The sequence below is a fragment of the Procambarus clarkii genome, chromosome 23 (assembly GCF_040958095.1).
Source record: "Procambarus clarkii isolate CNS0578487 chromosome 23, FALCON_Pclarkii_2.0, whole genome shotgun sequence".
NCBI classification, from domain to species: domain Eukaryota; kingdom Metazoa; phylum Arthropoda; class Malacostraca; order Decapoda; family Cambaridae; genus Procambarus; species Procambarus clarkii.
This window is the reverse complement of record NC_091172.1, coordinates 24,413,047-24,427,674: the sequence shown is the minus strand read 5'-3', so window position 1 is coordinate 24,427,674 and position 14,628 is coordinate 24,413,047. Positions and strand designations below refer to the sequence as shown.

Sequence of the window (14,628 nt, the reverse complement as noted above, 5' to 3'; positions counted from 1 at the left end):
GAATGTCGTAGAGCATTCATATGTACACCACATACTCGGATGCCTATGTAAAACTTTTGATGTTCTGTTTACAGCGTCAGAGCTTTTGGAGGGCTTTTCGATGAGGTCTTTTGACTTTAATAGAATTAGTATTGTGGGGCTCAGTTGCCCTCCGGGACATCCCAGCTATTGGGCCAGCAGCTGAGGGGGTGGGCACCCTCTTGCTGTCTTCCTCTGACTTAATCCTCCTCATAATTTTTGCTTCGTCAGCAAACAATGAGAGGAACGAGTCTATTCCCTCTGGGAGACCATTTCTGTATATGAGAAACAGAATAAGTCTCAGTGCCAAAGCGTGTGGGACTCTGTATCGAGCGCAGTCCTGCAAGACCAACCGGGTTCTTACCTGGAAAGGGTCTTGAGAGTTCCTTTACTCCCCGAACCCGACCTGGGACCAGGCTCGACTTGCGAACCTGGTAAGGCCCATTTCTCTCTGTCTTTCCTCATATCTCAATCTCTTCAGCTCAGGACTTAGTCTCGTTACATATATTTGGCTCTTTCTTAGTTTCTCCTCGTCCCTTTTCACGTTCTTTGCTGGGGGAAGCACATTCAAGTGTGGGTCTCATCTCCGCTGTAATTAAGGCCCGGAAAGCCCCTTTGTCCAAGTTTCTGAAGGATGCAGGGATGTTGGCCAGTAAATCATACGCAGCTGTTGTTATTCTGCAAATGTGGGGTTTTGGCATCAGATTTGGGGCCACACACAGGTCCCACACATTGTCCACACACAGGTCCCACACTTTGTCCACACGCAGGTCTTTCTCCTTTTCTGATCAAAGTATCGGTCTTTCCTTAATCCTATACTGCTGAGTTGGTCTTCGCGCTCCTGTCCCAAGCCTCACAACTTTGCATGTGACTGGGTTTAATTCTAAAGACCATTTTTCAAACCACTTTTAAATCTAAATATATATCTTGATTATACAGTTTATAATTATAGATATTATATGCAATGTTATTATTATGATCTTCTCTTAGGTAAATAATTGACTGTAAATTTGTGTAAAGTAACCTAACTATAAATGAACAAACATTGATGAATAAAATTCTTCAATTTTATTTTTAATTTCTGCAGTGTGTCCAAAACTGTTTGTCATGCATCGATACAATCTCTTTTCTGACTCCTCTCATTAGTTTTGCATCACCTATAAAAGTTAAAAATGAAGAAGCCAATTTCCTGACAGGTCAATGACATATATTAGAAAGACTATAGGGACTAGAACCGACCCTTGTGGCACTCCACTCGTAACCTTTTTCCACTCTGATGTCTCGGCTCTCACTAATACCCTTTGTTTCCTTCCTGACTGGTACTCTCTGACCCACCTTTAGGACTCTTTCCCCATTCACCAGCCTACTTCTCTATCTTTTTTTTTTTGCGAGACAGTATCGAATGCTTTCTGGCAGTCGAGGAATATGCAGCGTTTGTGAGTGTGTGGGTGAGCGCTGATGGGGAAATATTTTACGAGTGTTCGGATCTCACTTTAGTGTCGAAAACACCGCCATGTTTAATGTTATCATCACCATTAATGCGAGTTATAGTGTCATTATTCCTTAACGAGACATTATATGATCGTTTGCCACACTAGGCCTACCATGGCATCATCATCATCAACACAGGACAAGCTATCATCATCATCATCATTATCATGAATATGTAGCAGAATCCTTCATGGATGAGAGAGAGAGAGAGAGAGAGAGAGAGAGAGAGAGAGAGAGAGAGAGAGAGAGAGAGAGAGAGAGAGAGAGAGAGAGAGAGAGAGAGAGAGAGAGAGAGAGAGAGAGAGAGAGAGAGAGAGAGAGAGAGAGAGAGAGAGAGAGAGAGAGAGAGAGAGAGAGAGAGAGAGAGAGAGAGAACTGAGGATGCGAGAGTGGAAAATAAGTGGGTAGATTTAGAAAGGAAGGAGAGAAGGGAGAGAGAGAAGGAGAGAGGAAAATTAGTGGCAGAAAAGGTTAGAGAAGGTAAAGAAGAGCAAGGGTGTTGAGGGTGAAGAGGTAGACAAGATTAGGGTAAGGAAACAACCACAACAACAGAAGGCAAACAAGAACACACTGTAGTCTCAAGCCCCACACCTGCACACAAGGGGGTCAACACACACACACCTGTTACTTAAGATAAACAATAACAGCAAAACCCTTACAATTTCCTTGCTATTGTAATAATAATATTGTTATCAGTAATGGTTATGTCTTCTCACAGACATAAGATAAAACCCCGCCACACACTTATGTATATGTGGTGGATATACACTCCACCATGTTTCCATGTGGAGTAAATTCCTTGCATAAATTTCACATATACATAAATGTGGGGGTTTATCCTATATTATTATTATTATTATTATTATTATTATTATTATTATTATTATTGTCTATATCCCTTATACGTCTCTCTTATCATTTCTCATATCTCCAATTCTCCCTCATTCCTTTCACTTCTCCCCTTCACTTCATCACCTCCTACTCCCTCCCTCCCTCACACTAGGTTCTTGGCTAAATAGGTGTTGGGTGAAGAGACTCTGGCAGGTGTGTGCCCTGGCAGGTGTGTGCCCTGGCAGGTGTGTGCCCTGGCAGGTGTGTGCCCTGGCAGGTGTGTGCCCTGGCAAGTGTGTGTGCAGGACGTCGGAGGAGCCGCCGTGGTGAACGGAAACACTACCACTGAGCCACAAGTACTCCGACTCAATACCCACGCTTCCACCTTAAATCATAATATAATTTCCAACCGGTTGCTCCCTCGGCCTCCGCTCAATGTCCCGGACCAGGACTCACCAAAACCATTTGTTTACACATCACTACCTGGACCAAACCGGTGACGTCTTTGAGCCATCATGTCGGCTTGGCTTACATTAATTACCAGTTTACGATCTTCGCGGCTCCACCACCCAAAGCTTATTAATGGCCACAACCTCAAAATACTCGGGTTCCCGTAAGCTGTTAAATAAAATCTGAACACAGCCGACCAGGTCCGATGTTACTTATTATGAATACAATACTAAAGTATACAAATTCTGCTCAAGGGGGAGAGGAATTATTTATTTACTAAATGTATGCTATGTATAAATATTACTGCCACTGCTATTAGCGGTGGTGGTGCTTGTGTTGATGGGGGGGGGGGGGGGCAGAGTAATATAATGGTGGGGGTCGTGTGGGTTAGTGAGGGGGGTCGAGGGAGTTATATAATAGTGGTGGTGGGGATGGGGTTGAGGGGGGTAGGGGGAGTCACGTGAGAGGGTAATATGATATAAAATCACTTGAGGGGGTGATGAGGGACGGGAATGGGATGGGGCAGGATAGATGGGGGAAGAGGAGGGTGGGGGGGGAGTAGGTCATCTCAAAGTAATTACCAGCAACAAATGGAACTACAGCCGCACGTCGCGTGATAATAACCCTCCCCCATTACCCCCCCCCAACACCCGAGTCGTCACGCGAGGAGGGGGGGGGGGAGGGTAGATAGGGTGATAACTACGCCCTATATGTAATCACCTCCCCCCCCCCTCCCTGCTTCGTGCCTCCTAATTCCATCACGAATGCTCCGAGTGGTGGAGTGTTCCCTAGGTGCTGCTGGCAAGTACAGTACTCACCTGCTTACTTGCACATTGGGGCGCCTGACAGCTGAGTGGACAGCGCTTCGGATTCGTAGTCTTGAGGTTCCGGGTTCGATCCCCCCCGGTGGAGGCGGAGACAAATGGGCAAAAAGGTTTCTTTCACTCTGATGCGTTTGTTCCTATGATGCCACCCAGCAGTAAATAGGTACCTGGGAGTTAGACAGCTGCTACGGGCTGCTTTCTGGGGGGGGGGGTAACAAAAAGGAGGCCTGGTCGAGGACCGGGCCGCGAGTATGCTAAGCCCCGAAATCATCTCAAGATAACCACTCTATTGTTGCAGCTGTAGCCAACACTGGTGCAATGTTAGATAAGAAGAAGAGTTAAACAGTAAGCAATGTTAAATAGTGAAAAATGTTAAACAGAAAACAATGTTAAACATTTAACAGTGTTAAAGAGTGAGGCTCACACACACACACACACACACACACACACACACACACACACACACACACACACACACACACTCACACACACACACACACACACACACACACACACACACACACACACTCACACACACACACACACACACACACACACACACACACACACTCACACTACGAACATCATCTCTCCAGCAAGACAGCTCAACGTTCACTAATGACTACATAATAACTACTACTGACCTAACCATTCATATTCCGTAGGCAACGTTCGTCAGGGAAATATCCCTCCTCATATTATTCTTAATACTTCTTATTCCCATTATAAGTTAATATTCTTACCATAATAAAATATTTTTCTAGCCTTATTCTTAACACAATTTTCAATTCAGGTTAGCATATATATATATATATATATATATATATATATATATATATATATATATATATATATATATATATATATATATATATATATATATATATATATTGTTTACAATTTAAACTTACATGTAACAGCATTTACAAACCACATGCCTATTAATTTACGATTGCAGGGCATCAGTAATAATTTGATTAAACGTTTGGCTAAACGTTTTAAAAAATAACGTTTACAGACCATTTTAAATTGATTTACATACTAAAACATGCAAATGTATAATTTGCGGGTATTAAATGAGGTCTTCGCTTTGTGGATGAAAGAACAGCAGTCGTAATATTGTTTGTGTTTGTTTGTGTGTTTGTGTCCTTGTTTTTTGTGTTGCTGTTTGTGTGTCTCCTGTTTTTGTGTCCTTGTGTTGCTGTTTTTGTGTCCTTGTGTGTGTTACGCACAGAGATCACACTAACGCGAAGTATCAAATGAACAAATCCACAAGGGGCCATGACGAGGATTCGAACCTGCGTCCGGGAGCATCCCAGACACTGCCTTAATCGACTGAGCTACGACAGGGTAAAAGAGTGTGTGTGTGTGTGCGTGTGTGTGTGTGTGTGTGTGTGTGTGTGTGTGTGTGTGTGTGTGTGTGTTCGTGTGTGTGTGTGTGTGTGTGTGTGTGTGTGTGTGTGTGTGTGTGTGTGTGTGTGTGTGTGTGTGTTCTTGTCTTTGTGTCCGGGTTTCCGTGTCTGGAAATCCAGCCAGCACTAGTCATTCAAGCTTCAGATATCTAATTCTCAGTAATATTTCACGTGTTCGAGCCCTCGTAACCTGTGATTACGACCATCACAGGACCCCCCCCCCCCTGGCTTTGAGTTATTGCTTTGTACACACGCTCTGGGTGTTGAGACAACCCTCTCCTCTTACAGAGAACGTCGCTTTTCCCTCGTATGGGTTATTAAGGGTAAAAAAAAAAATCGTCGTGCTAGAAAATGGAAGCGGCTGGCGAAAGTGACGTACTACTGTTCCGTTTTCTGTTTTGGGTCCTCTGGTGTAGCTTGTTAGATTAGGAGAGAACACTATAAATTAACCGTGTTCTTGGCTTGGTACATCAGGCCGCTTCAACCGGCCTGATGTATCAAGTTATTCCGAGCCAAGGCCGGGCCTTAGGCCGGCCTTGGGAAGGAGAATTCCCAGAAACCCAGTCCAGCTATGATCTAGAAATATCATCCACATGGAGACTTCAAGGTGCCAAATTTGAGGCGGAAGGTATTAGACAGATTGTCAATTATAACATCTATTTACAAAATTGAATTACAAGAGAGAGAAAACATCGGAGTACTGAGATGGGACACAACTCGCGTCCTTGGTAACACAACTGTTAGATAATAATATTTGTAGAAAAAACTATCAGAGAATTAATTAGACTTTGTGACAGCAATTAACCAGGATCTGTTAACTGAACGTTAACAGGATCTGTTAACTGAAGATAACTGAACGAAAGTGAGAAGAACGACTCTGGCCGTGACCTACACGAACGGTGAAGGTCGCATCACAAACATCAGCTCAATATACATACTTCTCGCAACACAATCCTCGCTGAAGTGCAGGTAAATATCAAATCATATAACCTGCTAAAAACACGTATACAACAGGAAGGAGAAGGGAGAAGGAGCTTTTAAATAAAATTAACTTCAACAATGAATTCAATCCGGCACTCTTGGGGAAACAGCCCTGAGCCTCAACCCTCAACACAATACGTAGATATATAAAATGCAGAAACATACAAGAAATATATATATATATATATATTCTTGTGTGAAGCTCTGACAAGTTTCAGCTTATAAATAGAAGGGAGAGACGTCTATAACACAGGGCGAGAGTAGGCTATTAAAATATTCAAGCACCAATTAATCCCTTAAGAAGGGGAAGCAAACGTTACCTTGAGGTGCTTCCGGGGCTTAGCGTCCCCGCGGCCCGGTCGTCCCGAGCGAATCCCGAGCGCTGTTCACTCAGCTGTCAGGGCCCCTGACACCGGGGGCCAGATTCCTGGAATTATAGTATAGTAGGCAGCCATCAGTCATAGAAGACTATGGAGTTGCGCTCTGGTTGTCGGTCTGGAGTGGCCTCTCCAGGGCACAAAGCCAGGGTAGGTTGAAATGGAGGAGAAGCTGTCACCCATGCAGCAGGTCCCCCTCCCCCCCCCCCAATCTCCACGGCGCCGAAGGTCTCCAATAGAAAGGCAAACGCCAATACGATTGGTTCCAGCGCCGTCGCAGGAACTGTCAGAACGAGGTTATGACAGTTCCTGGAATTAAGTATTAATAAAGATTAATAAAATATCCGTATCACGGCCGTTCATTATCATAAGAATCCCCGGTGTTAAGTGGCATTTCTCAGACAGTGAACCCCGCTGACAGCTGCACTTAACAAGGGAGGCTGCAGTGCCAACAACACTACAGCCCGGAAGCTGTAACACCACACACCGTTGGCACTGTTTAGAGGCCGCAAAAAACATCAATTGACCAGTTTAACCCCCAAAGACTGGGGTTAAACTGGTCAATTGGTGTTTTTTGCGTTCTAAACCTGGCGTTCCGCGAGCGCTTTGTCATGGGTTCGTATCCTGGCCGGGGAGGATTTACTGGGCGCAAAGCCTTAACTGTAGCCTCTGTTTAACGCAAGAGTAAAATGTGTACTTGGTTGTAACAACGATTCTTCGCGGCGGGGATCGTATTCCAGGGACCTGCCCGAAACGCTACGCGTACTAGTGGCTGTACAAGACTGTAACATCTCTTGTATATATCTCGAAAAAATAAAAATAAAAAAAGAATGAGCTACATAAACTGGTCAAGACGACCCTAGAGCAGGAAGATCTTGCCTTTCACAACTGATCAAAATCACATTAGAAGAAGACCAAAATGCAAATGTTATATATGTTCATTACTGCAAAAACAGTAGTTCATAACATGAAGACTTAAGCAGTAACAAACTATACAGGGAAGTATATTTCATATTTAATAACATACACCGCAAAGAGTGAGGGGTGAAATCCAAAAAAAATCTAGCCTAGATGCGGCGCTTCGCTCGATCCCACAAGGTGCGGTCCTCACACCCTTCCTCATCTTCATATAAGATATAGTGAGGAATGCATCCCACAGTGTTGTGTTACCCAAGTACCCCAACACCATCACCACCATCATCACTGCCTCGCTGGAAGACACAAACACTATAATAAGATATTATCAAAGTCTTCTAAATAAGATATTATTAAAGTGGGTAGTAATTATGTACATTATACTCTAATGAATGAAAGTCTTCGAGATTTTCAATTGCTGTTCAGCTATTAACACACACACACACACACACACACACACACACACACACACACACACACACACACACACACACACACACACACACTATACCTATAGGTATAGTCCTCAGCCGCCGAAACTATAGGAATAACAGGACACTGGAGAGCAGAGAAAGATACCAGAATGCCAGGAATGAATATGTCAGGATGAGAAGAGAGGCAGAAAGACAATACGAAAATGACATCGCAAGCAAGGCAAAGACTCAGCCTAAATTGTTGCATAGCCACATTAGGAGAAAAACAACAGTAAAGGAACAGGTTATGAGATTAAGGATAGGGGCGGAAGGATTCACTACAAATGACAAGGAAGTGTGTGAGGAATTGAATAAGAAATTCCAGGAGGTCTTCACCTTAGAACAAGGAGAAATTCCAGAGGTAAGTGAGGGAATAGCTAACCAGGAACCACTGGAAGAGTTTGAGATTACCAGTGGGGAAGTAAGGAAGTGTTTACTAGAGTTGGACGTGACGAAGGCTATAGGCCCAGATGGAATCTCCCCTTGGGTTCTAAAGGAAGGAGCAAGAGAACTGAGCCTACCACTCTCCATAGTGTATAACAAATCACTGGCAACAGGGGAACTGCCAGATATTTGGAAAGCAGCTAACGTAGTCCCGATATACAAGAAAGGGGATAGACAGGAGGCACTGAACTACAGGCCAGTGTCCCTAACCTGCATACCATGCAAGCTGATGGAGAAGATTGTGCGAAAAAAACTAGTGGAGCATCTGGAGCGAAGGAACTTTGTAACACAGCATCAACATGGGTTCAGGGATGGCAGGTCCTGCCTCACAGGGTTACTTGAATTCTACGACCAGGCAACAAAAATAAGGCAAGAAAGAGAAGGGTGGGCAGACTGCATATTTTTGGATTGTCAGAAAGCCTTTGATACAGTGCCACACAAGAGGCTAGTGCGAAAGTTGGAGATGCAGGCTGGAGTGAGAGGGAAGGTACTCCGGTGGATAGAGGAATACCTAAGCAACAGGAGACAACGAGTCTGTGTGAGGGGTGAAGTCTCAGATTGGCGAGACGTCACAAGTGGAGTCCCGCAGGGGTCAGTCCTCGGACCTATACTGTTTCTGGTATATGTAAATGATCTCCCAGAGGGTATAGATTCGTTCCTCTCAATGTTTGCCGACGATGCAAAAATTATGAGGAGGATTGAAACAGAGGATGATAGTAGGAGGCTACAAGATGACCTGGATAGACTGAGTGAATGGTCCAACAAATGGCTGTTGAAGTTCAACCCGAGTAAATGCAAAGTAATGAAACTAGGCAGTGGAAACAGGAGGCCAGGCACAGGATACAGAATAGGAGATGAAGTACTTAATGAAACAGACAGAGAGAAAGATCTAGGAGTTGATATCACACCAAACCTGTCTCCTGAAGCCCACATAAAGAGAATAACGTCTGCGGCATATGCGAGGCTGGCTAACATCAGAACGGCGTTCAGGAACCTGTGTAAGGAATCATTCAGAATCTTGTACACCACATATGTAAGACCAATCCTGGAGTATGCGGCCCCAGCATGGAGCCCGTACCTTGTCAAGCACAAGACGAAGCTGGAAAAAGTCCAAAGGTATGCTACTAGACTAGTCCCAGAACTAAGAGGCATGAGTTATGAGGAAAGGCTGCGGGAAATGCACCTCACGACACTGGAAGACAGAAGAGTAAGGGGGGACATGATCACAACCTACAAAATCCTCAGGGGAATCGACCGGGTAAACAAGGACGAACTTTTCAACACTGGTGGGACGCGAACAAGGGGACACAGGTGGAAGCTGAGTACCCAAATGAGCCACAGAGACGTTAGAAAGAACTTTTTCAGTGTCAGAGTAGTTAGCAAATGGAATGCATTAGGAAGTGATGTGGTGGAGGCTGACTCCATTCACAGTTTCAAATGTAGATATGATAGAGCCCAATAGGCTCAGGAATCTGTACACCAGTTGATTGACGGTTGAGAGGCGGGACCAAAGAGCCAGAGCTCAACCCCCGCAAGCACAATTAGGTGAGTACAATTAGGTGAGTACACACACACACACAAAACACACACACACACACACACACACACAAACACACACACACACACACACACACACACACACACACACACACACACACACACACACAAACACACACACACACACACACACACACACACACACACACACGCACACACACACACACACACACACACAAACACACACACACACAAACACACACACACACACACACACACACACACACACACACACACACACACACACACACACACACACACACACACACACACACACGCACACACACACACACGCACACACACATAATCTTGGCGACACTAACAACGCCTCGTGTACTAGGCAGTTTCAACTTTCTTAAAGGTTAAGAGACAGCGATTATTTAAGCAAAAGGTCTTGTTGATCCAGGTTCTCCGTTTGACCTTTCAGACTTGATGTTCTGGTTTGTTTTTACCAGTACCTCGCCACACCTGCTCCCTCGCCACACCCGCTCTCTCGCCACACCTGCTCCCTCGCCACACCTGCTCCCTCGCCACACCTGCTCCCTCGCCACACCTGCTCCCTCGCCACACCCGCTCTCTCGCCACACCCGCTCTCTCGCCACACCCGCTCCCTCGCCACACCTGCTCCCTCGCCACACCTGCTCCCTCGCCACACCTGCTCCCTCGCCACACCTGCTCCCTCGCCACACCCGCTCCCTCGCCACACCTGCTCCCTCGCCACACCTGCTCCCTCGCCACACCCGCTCCCTCGCCAAACCTGCTCCCTCGCCACACCTGCTCCCTCGCCACACCTGCTCCCTCGCCACACCTGCTCCCTCGCCACACCTGCTCCCTCGCCACACCTGCTCCCTCGCCACATCTGCTCCCTCGCCACACCTGCTCCCTCGCCACCCTATGACAAGTATACACCAGTGGTTACTGCCGTCGTCTCACAATCGATTGGTTCTCAGGTCGATTCCCGAGCGGAGCGAGATGCTGGTCGAGGAACGTGTCCTTACAACTGATGCACCTGTTCACCTGCCAGAGTTAGTGGACTGTTGTGGGGCGCTTCCTGAGGGGATGGTCAGGCGTTGGTCAGAACGACTTCGATGACCCTAAGACGCTGGCTGTCCCCCTGATAATGGGACATCTTACCCATTCCAAGGGTAAGGGGACAAGGGGAGAGAGGGGGGAGGTGATGGAATAAGGGGTAATAGGGCCCCTCTCGGCGCTCCCATTTCCTTGTGTGTGTGTGGAGAGAGGCGAGACTAACCCAATAATGGTCAGGTGCCCCTTAGGGCCTCACCCCTGTTGTTTAGGGGGTTGTGGGAAGGGTGGGGGTGGGGGTGAGAGTGAGGTGAGGGGGGTGAGAGTGAGGTAGGGAGGGAGAGGGGTTAACACAGAGGGGTGTGAGGGGGGTGTGAGGAACGGCGCGTCTAGCAACATATAATTGTGAGTCATTATACCCCGCGACGCTAATACGAAAATGATGACCTTGGCCATCAAATTAGGAGAACGTTGTTGATCATCAGCCTAACTTATACAGAGAACGCCTTCCCCTGCGTCCCTAGAGCCCCTGGGTCCCTGTCACACCTCCTCCTCCTCCCTCAGGGGCTCCCCAGGCCTCCAGGGACGACCAAGAACAGCGCTGTAGACTTAGGGAACCAATTACCGACTGACTTAATAGGCGTGAGGTTGTTGGCTTGTTTCAAAGTATATATATTAAGATATTTGACTTTGGGTGGATATATATATATATATATATATATATATATATATATATATATATATATATATATATATATATATATATATATATATATATACAGAAGGTGCCGCATATATGGCCCTATAAGGCGCCCCTATATGACCGCCTATTGGGCCCTTTTGTAACGGATAAATATATGGATAAACAACCTCACAAAATGTTGGGTTCGAGGTTCGAGCCCTCTAGAACCCAGGTGAGTTCTAGTCCATCCTCCCCTAACAAGGACTCGAACACGGACCAAAGAGCTTGCGAAACACGGGACGAATATATTACCACTTCGCCACTAAAGACTTATCCCACCTCTTTTATAAAATGCTAATTGGTAACTTGAATAGATCTGCAACCCTATTTCCGTGACCATATATATTTATAACTTTTCCGCATCTAAATTTCTCCAATTTAAATCTACTGTTGAGTGTTCAAACTTAGGCGGTGATATTCATAGAACTCTATTTGTGTCTTCCTTGTGAAGTCCAGATTACATCTATGTATATGTATATATGTATATGTATACACTCTTGATGCAAGTTTTTCTTAACGATGTATAACAGTGTCATTCCCAAGTTGATTACGACTGTTTTGTTATGGTGATAGTTGTGCAACAGTGCCATCATGGTGCCACTTGTGTTACAGTGCCATTATAATGACACGTGTAACGGTGCCACCATAGTGCTATTCGGGCCACAGAATGCCATCATCATTTCTATAGAGGTGTGATGAGCGGTGGTTACCCCCTGTTGAGAGCCGAATGATTTGTTATTCCATTCTCAGTGGTTGGCTGGGAGAGTAGGTGGGTGGGTTAGGTTAGGTTAGGTTGGCTGGGACAACAGGTGGGTGGGTTAGGTTAGGTTAGGTTAGGTTGGCTGGGACAACAGGTGGGTGGGTTAGGTTAGGTTAGGTTAGGTTGGCTGGGACAATAGGTGGGTGGGTTAACTGGCAGATCTCCTTTGGTCTTGTTGACGGTTGAATGTACCTAAATTTAATCTGGCTGTTGATAGTTAACTGCATAAAAGTGTTTGATATGAAGTTCTTCTGTTATGTCATAACTTATAGTGTTACTGTATCTGCACTTCATTGTTGCTTGCTAGTCTGGATCTCTCTCTCTCTAGTGATGGCCTGGTTAGGTTTGGAAATGATGTGATCCTTAATGTAGCCTTGTTATTTGTGCATTGTCAGCTGCCTTGTAAGAGATGATATCGTCTTGCCAATATATTGAGAGGGTTTGTGCTGACGGTTCGCAAGTGGACGCGCAAATTCATAGCCAACATTCGCATCTTACATGGCTTTTCATGTTCTTAAGTTCTTAAGATTAACTGCCTCACCAGAATGACGTTTGGAGTTACATCTCCTCTGGCTAAGTATTAAATAATCAAAACAAGTGATTTTAACTGTTTTAATCTAATCCCTACACGACACTAAGTGATTGGAGAAGGGGAAGGGTCACACAGCATCCTCCAAGTTGACTAAAACATGAACTATCATATTCGTAATTCTTGGATATATTGGCAGGGGGGGAGGGGGACGTCCCCCAATATATCCATCCCTGACCAACTCCTAGCAAACAGGGATGCTACTCTTACTCTTCCCTCTTTAAATGAGTAATTTTAATATCTAGCCAGCTTCTCAGCCCATGAAATGTAAGCCTATGTGTCCACATGGCGCATGTGTCAGTCATGTGGTGAAGGCCTAAGTCAACAGTATATCCTGAGGTTCTGGTCACTGTGATTCATCTTTTGCAACATGTAAGTCAATGACGCACTTTTTTCCTGCTACAGTTAAAGTTCAGACCTAAGTTGTGGAAAACACTTACAGGAAGGAGTTTACTTTTTATTATTATTTTCTACCAGAGACGTGGCCACACACACACACACACACACACACACACACACACACACACACACACACACACACACACACACACACACACACACACACACACACACACACAATGCTACCAGCATATATATTTGTTCTTGTGGTCCTCCATGGGACAGGGTCAGAGATCTGTTAAACAGGAGGAGGGACAGGAGGTGAAGGAGTTGTGTGCGGGGGGACAGGAAACGGGATATTGAGAGAGAAGGGTCGAGAAGGTGTGCTGAGAGCTATGGGATCAAAAGGAGTTTTGGATAACATGTTAAACGCATTAACCAGATTTAATTGTGTTAACAAGATCTGATCCCTCATTGCACGGTGAAAAGCTCTCTCTCTCTCTCTCTCTCTCTCTCTCTCTCTCTCTCTCTCTCTCTCTCTCTCTCTCTCTCTCCCTCACCTGGTTGCCTGCGTGGTGTGGGTAGCGTCTCACAGCTCACATACCTGCAAGAAAGAACTCATCGTTAATCCCAGCCTGCTCTCCCCGCTCCTTGCCTCCCAACACATTAATCACCTCACACGACTCATCCCTGTAATCTCTTATGCAAACCTGCAATTTGTGAGGAAATTTACAGCCATTAAAAGAATAATTATTCAAATTATTATATAATTATTAGTCATTATATATATATATATATATATATATATATATATATATATATATATATATATATATATATATATATATATATATATATATATATATATATATATAAGGAAAAAAACACATTTACTGTAGTTAAATTACGAAAACATTATTTAGATATGAAGACTTTAGATATATATTTTATTACAGTTGAATCACCCCTGGAGGAGCTGAGATGGTTGGGTAATTACAGGAAGCCAATACCAGCCCCATCAACACTCGGAGCCCCCCCCCCCCCACCACCCCCACCCCCCCAACTCCTCCGACTAAGTTACACATTTACAATTAATAAGTCAACATCGGAGTGTCAATATATCCATGACTCAGAACGGGCTATTATTATCCAATTATCTTTCATCTCTCTTCTCTCTCTCTCTCTCTCTCTCTCTCTCTCTCTCTCTCTCTCTCTCTCTCTCTCTCTCTCTCTCTCCAATTACCATTTAAATAGGCAAGCACCACTTAGCCAGCAGTGGTTTGGTGGTTCGGTGCCTTCAAGGGCTCTAAACTAACTTCCCGATGGCGCTGTTTACATAAGCGTAACCAACGGTGCAAATACAAGCTATTAATTAATAAGAAAAAAAAGAGTCACGGCT

The 14,628-nt window shown here is 44.9% G+C and overlaps 1 protein-coding gene across 1 annotated transcript; it reads left to right on the top strand.

The window, feature by feature from the left end:
* The first annotated feature begins 7,455 nt into the window (after window positions 1-7,455).
* Window positions 7,456-10,777, top strand: LOC123763852 (uncharacterized). The gene is made up of 2 exons (XM_045751157.2): window positions 7,456-7,482; window positions 10,229-10,777. Exons 1-2 carry the CDS (start codon window positions 7,456-7,458, stop codon window positions 10,775-10,777), a joined length of 576 nt encoding a protein of 191 aa, XP_045607113.2.
* Window positions 10,778-14,628: the final 3,851 nt, after the last annotated feature.